We start from the raw sequence: 14,857 nt of genomic DNA, 5'->3' as shown, positions 1-14,857 counted from the left end.
TCTTTGAAATGTCTATAAGCTTTTATTGACAACGTAGTGTGGTTTCAACAATAAGATAGGCCAGAATTATTATTTAGAATATATTTAATTTAAGTTTGTCAAACTTATTAAGAAGGTGCAATGAGTTTCATTTTAAAAGAACTAAGCTACTGTTAAAGTACCTTGAAAATAATCATTCAGAGTCAATATGTTCATCACCAAAAATATTGAATGGTTTCAACAAGCTGCCTGGCACACATGAATAAAGATGGAAGATGACTGGCTCCTCAGACATTGAGGAGGAGCACCCAGAAAGCACTCAGTCATATTTACCATTTTTTAATATTTCAAACACAAGATTCAGTGTATTTTATTGGGATTTTAATGTCAAGATTAAGCACGGTCTTAGTCTGGAATCAATGTGCTGCCCAGGAGTTGAGATCTTAGCATGTCATGACAGTCATGAAATCATACAGCAACAGTGTTCAGTCAGAGGCCTCTTTAGATTCATTGCAAGACTGACTGCTACCAGAGCCCACCATCCACGATGACTCTCAAAAGATACTATGATTACATGAATTAAAGTAGCATGTATTTCCCTTTGTGATAATTTATTTTTGACTTTAATTACAAATCCTTATAAAATACTCTGCCGATTATGTTTATAACATGACAAAATGTGAAAAAAAATCCAAAGGGGTGTGAGTATTACTGCACAAATTTCTTTATCCTGCCTGATATTTTCGGAGTCCTCACTCCAAACTCGAGCTGCATTTTGTTTCTCACATGACGCTTGATGTAAACATATCACAGCAACACCAGCTGAAGTGTTAACAAAGAGAAATGACGATGCCCAGGAGTACAACAGGTTTTTGGATGGATGGCTGTCAGTAGAGAGGAAGTAAACCATCGCACCTCTGTGGGTCCCTCGCTCCTTTTTTTTTTATTGCAGAGGGCAGAGACTCGCATTGGGCACCAGCACATCATCCTGACTGATTTCCTCAGCACTTTCTGGGGAATTGTCATCACCCCAGGTCAATGTCTAAACTTTCCCATGCATCAAAATATATTGTAATTGACTCCATTTGTAATTCCTCCAGAGATCTGGCACTGGGCTGTAGCTTTGATGGCTGCCAAAAGCAATAAAGTCTCACAGACATGACCCCCATTGTAAACAAGTCCTCCCTCTAGAGAGTGAGGTACAGAAACCTTTTTTCCCCTCATTTCTTGATATTTCTTTTGGTCTTCCCCATACATCCATTCACATGTTATAATTTAAAAATTATGTCAGGTTTTATTCTCATCAAGTTGGTACTGAAATCATTTGTTTATTTTTACAGGGTTCAAATCTAGTCCCTTGCAAAAGTATTAATACATATATAACTTTTTCACTTTGAGTCAAGATATGCCCACAAACTTTGATTTATTTGGATTTTATTGGGTAGATCAACACAAAGTAGTTAGAAATTAAGGGACTGTGCCACTATGCACCGCCTCATTTACATGTACCTAAATAAGTATGTTGTACACAATCATGGAAAAATACTTAATAGTAAGACATATCATTTTAAATTTGTTTTATTATTTATGTCCTGACATTAGATCATATGATTTACATGAAACGCCACTTCGGGGCCGCTGTTGGATGGATGGGGAATTATCACTAATTTAATCAGACTCACAGATCTGTTTTAAAGTTAATATTTGTGGTACATTAAAGATTCCATCTTGATGATAAATGAAAGAAGAATATAGAGCAAAATAATAGAAGATTTACTGTTACTTTCACGCAAGTATTAAAACATTCACACTGATTGCAGCTGTGCTTATGCAAGTTGTTTATTTTCTATCATGATGCAATAGCTATCTCTTAAATATCTGTGTAATGATAAATAATTCAACGTAACATAAATATTTAGAATTTGATGAATAACTGAAACTATTTACTTATTTATAACAGAGCAGGAAGACACCAGTCGTCTGATATCTGAACACTGAACCGTAATGTTTATAGATTACTCTAGCAGTCCCCCCATTTCTTTGTTTATGCTGTCCATTAAATTTTCTAATTTGCCACTTTCTCCTGCCTGCTGTTTGTAACATCACATGATCCAAGATAATCAGAAAGAACAATGTGACTGCTGTGCCACAGCAACAGTATCACTCTGGCTGCTGCAACTTGAGAGGCTTAGGGGAAAGAGGAGCACAGATTTTTGTTTTTCTTCATGTTTTCCACATGAAGCAATCTGCTTTCCACTTCATCTCCAATTCATTTTTAGATGCCACCAAGAAAGAAAAAAAAAACAAACAGAACTAAAACTGGTATTCCTGTGAGATAAAATTTGTCTTAACAATTTTATGTCATTTGATGCACAGATCCTAAAAAGTCTCCCAGGTTGCTCCTTCGCTTATTTTGTGTTGCATATGCGAGGAGGGCCGTGAGAGGGAGACGTCACACTGGGTCGAGATTGCTTCTAACCCCGGGATTCCGCCGGGCCACAGATCTGTAGCGTTTCATCTGCGACAAAGTTTTCTTACAGCCCCTGCACCGTTTCTTCCTCCACCATGAGGTTGACATCACTTTCAGAAAAAAAAAAAAATTCACATATACCAGTCTTTTCTTTTTTTTTTTCAGGACATCTCTGAAACCTGCTGTTGTACATCTGGTGGAATCACAAACACTGTCTTGAGTGGGTGCTATCACCTCCGGTGCCCACTGTGTAGTTAGAGTGCAACACAGCTGTCCTTAATAGAGTTCATGTGCAACAACTCCACCAAGACCCACGATGTTGTGAAAGTGCTGAAGTGAATTGCTTAAGCACTTTCACAACGCAGCACAGTTTCTCACTTTTAGTTTCGTGATTTTTCCCACAAATCAAATAAAGTAGAAGTTTACTCAATAGAAGTGCATTCACTTATTCACTTTAGGTAGACCTAGTGTCAGATTGTTACAGTGTGATAACTTTAATGCTGCTCTTATTATGAAGATGTAAATCTAAAAGGCAGTGGTGTCAACAAATTTTGTGTGCCTGAAAAAATTAAGTGGAAATCAAATAATTTTGTGAAATTCAGATTTTTAATTAATTTATTTTTTTTTACTAGTTGCAAATTGACAAATCATCCAAGGGAATGATTGGCCCTTAGAAAATCATTCCAAGGGCCACAAATAGCCCCCGGACTGCACTCTGGATACCCCGACTACTTGTCTTGAAGTAGTAGCTTTTAGAAATGTTGGTGTATTTTTATGCAAAAAACGACTCAAACATACCTCATGTGTTCACTTCTCAAAGGTTCGAGATGCACTTATGAAAGACCTTCAGTTTTAAATGTATGTAGCATTTGACTTTGTCTACATGTGTAAAAAGGAAAAAAGTCTTTGTAAGTATTTTCTTTGTAACCTAAAGCAGCACTGAAAGAGAACTTTGCCTGTCAAACTGGGATTATTTGTCTATAAATAAAAAGAAAATTGCCCCTTTCATAAATTACCGAACCGAAAGTTGACATATTCACATTATTGTGGTTGATTTGGTATTGTGAGCTGCACAGTGTGTTTCTCTGACACTTTATTTGAGCGGTACATGGCAAACATAATGTGCTCTGTCTTTATCTCGTTTTTTCCCTTTTTTCCTCCCCCCTGTAGGAAGGAGGAATGTGCCAACAGCTAGTGTTACAGACCTCATATCAATAAATATGTTAAGTTAGAATCTTGTCTTTCAAATTGCCTTTTGTCTTCCCTGCTCTCCTTCTTGTCCCCCATACATCATGCAGCCTCGCGGTTATTTCCGTAAAGTGTGCCTGTTAAAAGACCTGTGCTGCTCTTCCTCACAGCCATTACCAGAATGTCCAGCCCCTCCCGTCCTCCGTTTCTCCTCTGATCCACCTCATATGCATTCACGGGACTCTAGTGTTGCTATGTATTTTATTTTTTTTCTCCTTGGATATTGGAGTAGGATTTTTTTTTTGTAGATTTACTAATTATATCCTAAAGGAATTGGTGCTAGATTTTGTAAACAAGTGATTATCTCAACAATGAACCGATACTACGTGCTGCGTGTAGTTCTAAAAAAACATTAACTAGCCTTTGAGCATATACATTGTGGTGTATAAGAAACAGATTTGTTCAGGGTAAGCAGTTCACGTTCTATATTTGTGTCAGTGTGTCTCAGCGGTGGGCAGCTCCCATGTAAACAATAGTCTGTTCAGCAGTCCCATGGCTGTGCTCTGATCCTGTTAACAGCTCCCCTGAAACCCCAGTGTACTTTGCTTCAGCCACTATTTCTTGGCTACAGTAGTTACTATAATCAGTATTTCAGCCAAACCATTACTCAGTACTATCAGTCAGGCCTCAAGCTACTGTAATGCTACTATCAGAAGGCACAGTGCCTGACAAAGACCTCCCAGCAGCTCAGTGTGAATGTAATTGTCTCTTTTCTTGCATCATCAGCCCACCTCTCTTGCTCGTTCGCTTCCCCCCTTTCACCGTTAGTGAAGCTAAGATCACAGTGGCAAAGCATAGGGATCTCAGAGGCCCCATCAGTGGAGAAACAGGCTATGTGATACTGTGTTTTGCTCGGTGTCGTTCCCAGGAGTGGAGTCTACGGGAATTGGGGAGGAGGGGCTGGGAATCTCCCAGTCTGTCTATCCAGGCAGCTAGCTCTAAAGTCCAAAAATGACAGAGAGCTCAGGCTTCACTCATGCTGAATTACAGCTGAACTGTATGTGGATCTGGTCGAAATGTGTGTGTGGATGAATTTTAGTTGACTGGTTGGAGGTGGTTTGAGACCCAATTGTCAGCTAAATTGCTGTTGTTTTTTCTAATTGTCTGAAAACAAACTGAGACTAAATCTGAACTTTAAAACCTAGTTAAAGAAAAAAAAAATAGAAATGGTCTGATGGCTTCTTAATCCTTATCTCAATGCCACTGCATTTACCTCTAAGTGTATTTGATCATTTTACATCCAGTTCATCTCAAAATGATTCACTCCCCTGTTTTGCATGTACAATTATATCCATTCAGACCAGACGTTATTTTTGTGTATATGTGAGTAAGTCATTTGTCAAAAGATGATAAAACAAAGAACAGTATTAAAATGGAAAAATCTTATTTGGCATAACAAAGTCCTTTATAATGGCTGGCAAGCTTTTTTCATATCAACTGGCATCTCACAGATTTATCTTTGGTGATGAGCTCCAAGTCTCTAGCTTTGAAAACATTATATTTTTTAATTTTTCTCACCAATTTATATTAAACAAAAGAATCTCCATATGTCTAAACCATGTGCTATATGTGTTCTTTATAAATTACTTCATTAATCTAAACAATTAATCGGGGGTTATATCTTGATAAAGAGTAAAGAAGGTCAAGGGGAGTAGCACAGCATTTTTAAAAATTTGTCACATTTTCTAATATTCTTTGACATAATAAGGCACATTTGTTGGTTCTAGGATTATCCAAATTATATTCCTGAAAATTATTTTACTGATATTTTCAATTTTTTTCTGGAATACAAACAGAAGAACTCAATTTTGCATCTCATGTGAGCCATTTTGTAAAACTCCTGAACTTTTTTAGGTCCTGACCCTGAGCTTCAAAAGAATTTTGGTCTTTTTTAAGAAAAAATACAAACCCGTGTAATCTGGGAAACCCTAAACATGCTCTTCAACCAGTTTTGCTTGATTGAAGTCTGAGTTTTATCAGTGTTTTCATCATTCATGTGCACTCTCATCATCAGCCCAAGATTCTTGGTAACTACTCATCTTACATATGAATCCACTTAGGAGTTTATTTTCCTTTCATGGCTATGAAAATCAGCCAAAAGGTTTTCGATTCAGTACTCTGTGAGCCAAATTTAGCCGGAATCGCAATTCATTGACAAAGCCTCTAAAGTTATTTATATTGCATCTGCGTGCATCAATAAAACTAAAAGTGCAACCTAAACTTGGGACTTCATCCATGCTCCTGTCCCGTCTGATCCCATTAGACACTGCTTGCTGTTTGAAGTTTCTACTTGAAAGGCCTAATCTGAATACTGTGGATTTCACAGCTACTCTGCAAACAGTGATTACAGACTGATTAATGAGCCACAGCAGACACAACTACACACTGTACACACACACACACACAGGGGTGCACGCATGCAGGCTTTCTAGGCCACACACAAATTGAGTTTACTGTAGTCAGTTTGTCGCAACACAGAGTCTGCTTCGGTTGCAGCTGGTTTTTCTTTGAATGCGACGTTTGTGTAGATTTTGTTAGGGGAAGGAAGGACTTTTTTATTATTATTATTATTTCCAGTAAATCCAAATGTTGATAATGATCTATTGTTATCTTTTCTGTTTTTTTACAGTGTCTGCTGAAATTCTAAAGGGCAGTCTGACTACAATGGAGAAGCAGATTCAGCGCCTGGAGAACGATATCGAGAACTTCCCCAAAACGGACGACCTCCAAGATAAGTTTGTGGAAAAGATGTCCATATCCTTTTTAATCTGATGATTCTCACACCTCCACATGCTTGTTTTCCTCCACACTGAATAACTTCACATGCCGCGTTGTCGGTGTTGCTCGTAAACGTGCATGTTTGTGTTCTGCCCGGCAGCGGTGAGCAGTTTAAGTCACTTGGTGTGATAGGTGACACCCAGGGGAGTGTGGTGGGAATGGATCCAACTGCCTTGCTCCGAAATGTTGATCAGATCTCCCTCTTCATTCCTTCCTGTGTCCCAAGAGTGAAGTCGTGCCCATGGCTATTTTTACTGCACTCTGCCACTGCTGCCTGTCCCCTGAGGGCCTCTAATAGGGGCTTCTAGCCCCCTCACACCATATTATCACCTATCCCTGATTTCATCTCTTGACCGACCACACAAGCCTCTCCACAGAACCGTCTTTCCTCGTGGCACCGCTGCCGTTTCGATAACAGAGTGCTTCACTCTAACCTGAGCATCTCTGCTCCCCCCCAAAATTAAATTAGCCTTGTCCCTGGCTTTTTTTTTTTTTCAACAACCTCTCTGAGAAAGAAGGTCCTCAACCTGCAAGTTTGATCAATGGTGAAAATCAAATCTCATGTCAACACCCCAAGGTTAGATTCCCTTACATTAGGAAGAGTAAAAACATTAAAACACTCTCCAGGATCCTTTCTGTGGCTTCTAACGTAATAAAAAATGATAAAAAAAAAAAAACCTCTTGAGTAGTTGAAAAACTGTATGGGTGTACTAACACATAACACGATACTTTCTGCCTTTAATCTGGCATTTATTTAGATACTGAGTGCTATAAGAGTGATAGTCTAAGATCACAAATAATCTGCTTTAAATCCCCAAAAAGCATTTAACGTGATGAAATTAAAATGAATGAGCAAACCGGAGGCTTTCACATGGCTTCAGGAGCTAGCAGGCAGGAAAGCTGCTCTGCCCCCTGATGCCAGTATTGATTCCCTGAATCCTTGGAGAACTGGAGGGCTAGAGCGAGAGGAAATGGGGAAGTGTAGATTTACTGCAGTATGGCTCTCTTTCACTGTCTGGAGCTCCTCCCTAGAGGTTAGCAGTGAGAAGCCGACTGGCCATGACCTGAAAAAACCTCACTCCCCTTCTTCTCCCAATCTCACCTGAATCTTTTGCTGTTAAAGGCTAAGAAAACTTTAAAAGTCTCTGATATTTTTGGTTCTTGTCTTTTCCTTACACTTTATTTTCTTAAACAAAGTCTATCGCGGATTCTAGTTTCATAATTACGGGTTGAAAAAATAATTTATAGCCCTTAATTATTATTACTTGGACACAATGCATCCGCAAATTTAAATCTGCTTCATTTTTTGCCATTCTGCTTTGGAAAAGGCACTGATTGAACTGTCAGATATTATGGAGAGCTTTTGTAAATAGGAGTTGTTATAAGACTCTAATTCAGATTTCAGTTTTTTACTTTGACTAGGCCATTTTAACACATAAATATACTGTGATCTAAACCATTCAATTGCTGACCCAGTCTCAAGACTGTTGTAACCTGTTTTTTCAGAATTACCTTCAATTTAGCTCAATTCCTTCAAATTTCTGCAGAAGATAAAGATGTCCACAGCATGATACTGCCGTTACTCTGCTTACATATGGGTGGTGTTTTCAGAATGTGCTAGTTAAACAAATGTTTAATGTTGTTTTGGTGCAATATGAGCACCTATTTCTACATTTACTGTGACTCTTACAAAGTTTGAGGAAAGCTTTGAACGCGATGTTTTACAGCGCATTTTTAACATTTTATTTATTTTTTTCTGTTCTTCCTTTTAATTGCTGTAAATATGCTGGATGAAAAAGCAGAGAGGAGTGTAAATACTATTTAAAGAATGGGTATGAGGAAGCAACAAAATACTTTTTTCAGAACTACTTAATTTTTTTTCATATCAGTTAATATCTGAATAAGCAAAACAAATTAAATTTTCATAATGTATTCAGACCCATTCAATAATTTAGAATATTATTGAAAAACCCATTTATTTATGGAACTTTATCACCAAGTGAAAAACATTATATAGATTAATTACACACAGATGGATATTTGAAAGACATTTTGAAAGACATTTTTTAATTATGATGATTTTTCACTTCATGAAAACATGACATTTAAAATTAGAATATTACCTCAAACCAAAAATTTTTTTACAAAATGTGGGCTTAATAAAAAAAAAGTACAGTTATTTTCCAAAGGTGCTTTTAATCTTACAGATGAGACTCATTGGGACGTTTATTCTAATGTACTGAAAAGGAAGGTACAGTAGATACTGTGTCATAAATGGCATTTTCATATTTTAATCACTGGAAATGGATAGAAAAACTCAGTTTTAAAAGTTGATGAGATGTAACCATGCTCTTCCAAATGAAATGTAGCTTACTATGTAGCGTTTTTAGGTGCTGCTTATGCTTCTTTTGTGGAAAAGTAAAATGTTTCATTTTTGTCTCTCTGCGACTGTTGGCATGATACCAAAACTCATTACGCTCCAGTGTCTCTTAGACATAATTTCAGCTAATTAAAGTGGGCTACATCTGCCATCTTTAGCAGTTTTGTGTCCATTTCAGTGGAGAAAAAAACTTGATTGCAGGTTAATTTCAAAACAAGTTTAACTGACAGAAATACCTCTCGTCATTTCCTCTCGGTTTGATGATAACTCTCTGAAGCCAGACAGGTACTTCTATCAAGCACTGGCTTTATATATCTTTATTGGTGGTTCAGCCACCTGAGAATATAGCTGAACAGAGATGAAACAGATTTAAATTTTCATCTCCAGAATGTTAACCTATGAATTTTTCTCTGCTTTAACGTTACTGTATGCCATCCCTGCCATGTATCTTCTCTCATGGTATTTCACATAGATAACGTAATTTCCTGGTTTTGCTGCCTCTACTATTGGAAGAAATACAACAAAATTATTATGTTCTAGATTCAGCTGATGTTTTTTTACCAGTTATAATGTAGTGACATTTGATTGTGTTTTAATGAATGCATTTAAGAGAAAAGCACAGACACAATGTTGATTGTGGGGTTTTTACATTTACTGGTGATAGTGATCTGTATTTGGTCCTTTCTTCTCTTAGATAAACACAAGCAGTAAGTACAGTATATTTGCAGTAAGTCTGGAACGGTTAGCAAGTGTAGTTCTTTAAAAGCTTTAACCTACCTGTTTTAGCTGAGTCCAGTTTTTCTTTTATAACTGTAACATAAGGAGGTAAAATAACTCCGTTGAGTTGTGTGTTGCTGCAGTAGCTGTAAAATAATTTCACTGTTTCTAAGCAAAGACATAATAATTGCTAAGTTTATATTTTTGTGAGTATTTATGAGAGAACGCAGAGACTTATCGTACTGCTGGGATTTCAAAAAGGCTCCCACCATTTTCTAAATCTGACATGTTCCATGACAGACCGAGGTTTGAAAGTGCAAAATAATCGCTATAATCTGCCTAAACTTCCTGATATCCACTGAAAGTCTTGCACTCTCATAGCCTGAATAATTTTTTCAGTTTCATCAATACACATAAAGTAGAATAATTAAAGTAAAGATGCTTTTTTAACTTTATCCAGGGATGGGAGAAAAGGGATGTTGGCTCCTTGATGCATGACAGATGGAGGAACAACACCAGCTAAAAGTCATGCATTTGATGCTTGAGTAGCCTTGAAAAAGTTAAGTGAAGCTCTGTTGTCTTGCCTGATGTGGGCTGTGATGAATGAGACAGTCAGTGTTTGTGTTCATTAGCAGTAGAGATGCAATGAAATAGAGGAGCCATATTTTAGTGTAAATGATATTTTTTAGAGATAAATCATAGTTTAAAAGCAATGTTTCCTATTTAATTTTTGTTTGCTTACTCTCCTTTCTTCTATTTTTAATTTAAGCCTAAGAAATTAGATTATTGTCAAGTGAAAAGTCAATAAAGAAGTTGTCAAATTACTTGCTTACCTTTTAGTTAAAATTGTTGCCCGAAATGATAGCAAAGGAAAATAATGAAAGAAAGAAAAAGAGAAAGACTTACCAGTAGGCTCCATTTGGCTTTATTGATACATTTTTCTCTTTTCATTACTGTAATATATGCAAATTACTGAATGGGGTGTTTGTTCAGCAGTTTAGTGATCTCTATCTGTCAGAACTAATGGGGGCCCAGAAAGGCTCTACAGTTGAGGCACAAGACCCTAGAGAGCCTTATTTCACTGCAGAAGCTATTGCTTTCACATGCACCATCACACACACAAACACACATAGATGTAGAAATGTGTGTTTGGTGCTGGTTGTCACAGAGCAGAGTAGAGTGGGACTCTGCATACTAGAATATTGATGTAGTGAGGTGGCTCGATGGGGCGCTATGAGAAACCAAGCAGAAGCCTGATGAATGCTTGGACATGTCTAATACATCTCCCTGTGTCGCGCTTAATGACTTAACCCAACGTATTGATATTCAGCTTAACCTTTTATTTCCCTGAATACCACACTCAGAGTATTTTGTTGTCTCCACACTGAGTGACAGTGTGGAGGAAGGTGTCATTAAGCTGTATTACTTTGGTTAGAATTTGTGCTTCTGGAAATGAGCAACACTGCAGTTGGGTTTCTCTAAGGGTTATGTCAAGCTGTTTGTTGTAATTGCACATGTTGAGAAAGAACTGGAGTCCTTGTTTCTCTGTCCAATCATTTATCAATTTGTCCTCCAATTACTCATTATCCGATCAGAGAAGTAACCTGTTGTTCATGCTCAGGTTTTCCTTTAGTAAAGAACCATTCTTTACCCAAGAGTTTACGCAGTTAGTTTGGACTTCTAGATTTATGTTTACTTACCTTGAAGCTCTACTACTGAATGGCAAGCAAAATAGTTTAAAGAATCCAACTTATTGCTTTACTTACTTTGTTTGCATACCAGGAGAGGGCTCTTTGAGCAACAGTACAAATCTTCATTTGTAACTGATACCTACTAGTACAACTGAAGCCTGAAGTCCTTGGATTTGGGCCCGCCATCCTCAAAGAGTCCTTTTCTGAAACCAGCTTAGTCCACCCACACGGGGTCAGAGCAGATGCACTTTTTAACAGCCCTGAGGCAAGCCTGTAATACTTTTGCTATGGTTTAAAAATTGACAGAGAAATTTACACAGGTTCCATGTTTCTCTTGCAGTCTTCACCCTGATTTAGCTCAGTCTTCAAAGTGAGAGCTTCACTATCATATGTTTACGGATGGCTCTTGTCTAAGACATGCTGTTGGCTACGAGGTTGGTTTGTGTAGAAGTGCTGCAAGAGACACTTATTGTCAAATAAAAGGCTGACACTTGTTCTATTTAGCAGCTAGCTGATTGTAAGTAGAAAAACACCTACATTTGTTTTGCAGGTAAACATAACCGTTAAGTTACATTGCTGTGAAAACCACTTTCACTAGTATACATTTTTATTCGTTCTTCTTGTGCCAGACTTGCTTGTTGTCTATTATATAAGGATTTAATTTCCTGTGTGAAAGTGAAAATATAATCACCACCCTTGGTAGACCATGATTTTACTGTGATCAACAACATCTTAAGATTTGAATTCACAGAAGTGGCATTAAGTAGGCTAAAAGATCTCGAAAAACAACACTATTCTAAAGAAATCCAATAATAGATTAAGAAATTAATTCACATCTAGCAATCTGGTAAGGGCTATGAAGCCATTTGTAAGGCTTTGGGGTTCCAGTGAGAACGAGTATCCATAAATGGAGAAAACAGGGTAACTCTGGTGACTGTCCTCCCAAAAGTACTGAAAAAGCTTGTTGATGACTCTTTCAGGAGATTATTAAATTTAATACACCGCAGGACACACTTGCATCAGCTAAGGCCAGTGTTCCTCCTTCAACAAAGATAAACACGGTATAATCCATGGGAGACTGGTACCGTATTGTGACCTTCAACTCCACCTTAACACACTTGGGTCAAGCAGCATGCAGGAACCAAAGAAAACAGCAATTCCACTACTGAATGGCAAAAACAAAACAACAAAAAAGACTCATTGAAATTGCCCAGTAAAAGCCTGGATTAAAATCCAATTGAGATGCTGTGGCACATGCTTAAAAGGACTGTTCATCCAGTGCAGCTGATTTAAAGGGATTCTGAAAAGAAGATAGTGCAAACAGCAACGTTAAAGACTGACTGGAAGGTGAGACTTCGGGTGACAGTTGGGTGACAACCAGTTATTAGGTTTAGGGGGCAATTGTTTTTTTTATTATTATTATTATTCAGGCACTGCATTTTGTATTTTCCCAGATTCTCTTTGGCAGATTTAGATTTTTTTTATGAGTGAAGCAAAAAGGCAGAAGCAGAAGAAATCTGGAAGGGGTAAGTGCTTTTTCATTTCAGTCCATGCATTTGAGCAAGCACTATTGTTCCCGATTTGTTTGGTTTATTTTGTCTGTTTAGTATCTAAAAAAGTGGGTCAACTAATGCTAGAGGGACTTTTGGTAAGGCCTAATAATTTATATTTATAAATAAAAAAAATCCTCAACCTTCCTTCCTAAATCCTTTCCAGTGTGTTAGCACTCCCTCCTAATCACCACCTTCTCTTATTCACCCCTTTATTCACCCCGTGTGTTTTTCGCCGCTAATGAAATGCACTGTAAACTGCTTGGCCAATTAAGCAGAGCACAGCCGAACCACGTCGGCTTTTAATTACAACGAGAAAAAATCTGTGGAAATGACTTTAAATAAATAAAGGTGCCTGGAAACAGTCCTATCTCATTCCTGAGTTCTACGAATATGTCTGTCACCTCAATGATTCAAATCAAGTAAAGACAAAGGATGAAGCAACAGATTAGTGCACTCTGTGAAATAACTAGTGATGCTTCATAATGAATAATGCAATGTTGGAGGAGAAACAAAGAAAATTAACACTTCTTACTATGTGTTGTCTGGAGGAACACTTTTAAAATCAAGTTTGGGATCTGATGACTCTTTCGCGCTTCTCTCACAAAGTAACAGAACTATTTTATAACATGTACTTTCATAAATGTGTCATCTTATGTGATCAAACTGATTTCCATTACTGTAATAGCAGAAACATTCATGTGTGACTGATCAGTTTTCATAAAAGAAACACTGACGCTGTGTTTTTAGGTGTGCTTGGCAGCACTAGCTCTTATATATTCTGCGTTCTGCACTGAGAATACGTCGGTTATTATATTAACTGAGTCGCTGCTGCCACAGAGAAATTATCTAATCAGCAACATGGCGCTTTACAAGCTTAGCATGGCTTAAGGGCCTAATGTAACAAACTTCAAGATGCCAACACAGGCCATAATTTCATCACTTTGCAGTTGTGCGCATTTTTTAAAAGTAAATTTAATAAAACTCCAGTAAGGACGTTGTTATTCATTATTTACTTGATGTTGTTTTATTACAAATAGGGAATTCCAAAGGGAAAATTAAATCCAACATACAAAGCAATACTACAAAATTGTAGGTATTGTTCCTTTGGGAAGCTAATAATGCATAAAGTTATAAATACACAAATAATGTTATTAATATACAATGCACATAGGTGGCACAGTTTAGTGCATGGTTTCTGCAGTTTCACAGTCTGCAGAAGAAGAGTGCAGCGCTGTTTGAAAGTCACATGAAACCTTTGATGTTTGGATCTTATTTATTAGTCATAATTAGGGAAAAAGCTGACCGAAAAGTGAAAAATGTAGTCCTATGGGGGAAAAAAACAAACTGACATTAAAAAAAAAGTCCAGACAGATGACATGTTGGTATAATTAAAAGGTTTATTAAAATTTCTCAAGGATATGAATAATTTTGGATTTACCTGTATCTTGCCTTTTCCTGTAAAACTGTGAACCCTCCAAGTTGCCCTCAGGTCCTTAGGGAGTCTGTTCTACAGTCATGAGCCATAATAAGTCAAAGATGCTTCCCTGTAGGCTTTTCTCCCCCCAACTCTCGGGATTAATTAAAGACCTGCCTTTAAATCAAGAACATTTAAAGCTTTAAAAGCCAGTAAAAGAATGTTTAACATATAAAAATTTTAAATTGTAGCTCACAAATCATTGAAAGTTATGATTCATGTCAGATGCAGGAACATTAATAAAAATCCAGGAAACATATGTTTCAGGAAAAAACGCATTTAAATGTCCAACTTTTCAGTTTTATTTTATCACCTAATTAAAAATGCTTTACTGCATCATCAAGTATCAGGGTGGTAATCTCTATCAAACAATAAAACTTTTTTGGAGCAAAATGTGTCCAAAATATTTTGTTTCTACTCACTTTTGTCACTTCCAGACAGTGGCTTTCTTAGCCCTCATGCCATGAGAGAGAATTTCCTTACCGTTTGCCAATCAGTGTCTTGTTAGACTGTGACACTTGGCCCCATGAGGCAGCTCTGTTTACCAGTAGAGTAAGATTGCTGCTC

General features: G+C 37.3%; 1 protein-coding gene across 4 annotated transcripts in view; it reads left to right on the top strand.

The window, feature by feature from the left end:
* diaph2 (diaphanous related formin 2) overlaps window positions 1–14,857 on the top strand; it is a 454,593-nt gene that overhangs the window by 310,970 nt on the left and 128,766 nt on the right. For all 4 annotated transcript variants that reach the window (XM_023328256.1, XM_023328254.1, XM_023328253.1 and 1 more), the window contains one exon: window positions 6,327–6,451. In XM_023328256.1, the coding sequence (XP_023184024.1) occupies window positions 6,327–6,451 (125 nt within the window). The remainder of the gene's footprint in view (window positions 1–6,326; window positions 6,452–14,857) is intronic.

Source organism: Xiphophorus maculatus, chromosome 23 (assembly GCF_002775205.1).
Source record: "Xiphophorus maculatus strain JP 163 A chromosome 23, X_maculatus-5.0-male, whole genome shotgun sequence".
Classification (NCBI taxonomy): domain Eukaryota; kingdom Metazoa; phylum Chordata; class Actinopteri; order Cyprinodontiformes; family Poeciliidae; genus Xiphophorus; species Xiphophorus maculatus.
This window is presented reverse-complemented; position numbering and strand designations above follow the sequence as displayed.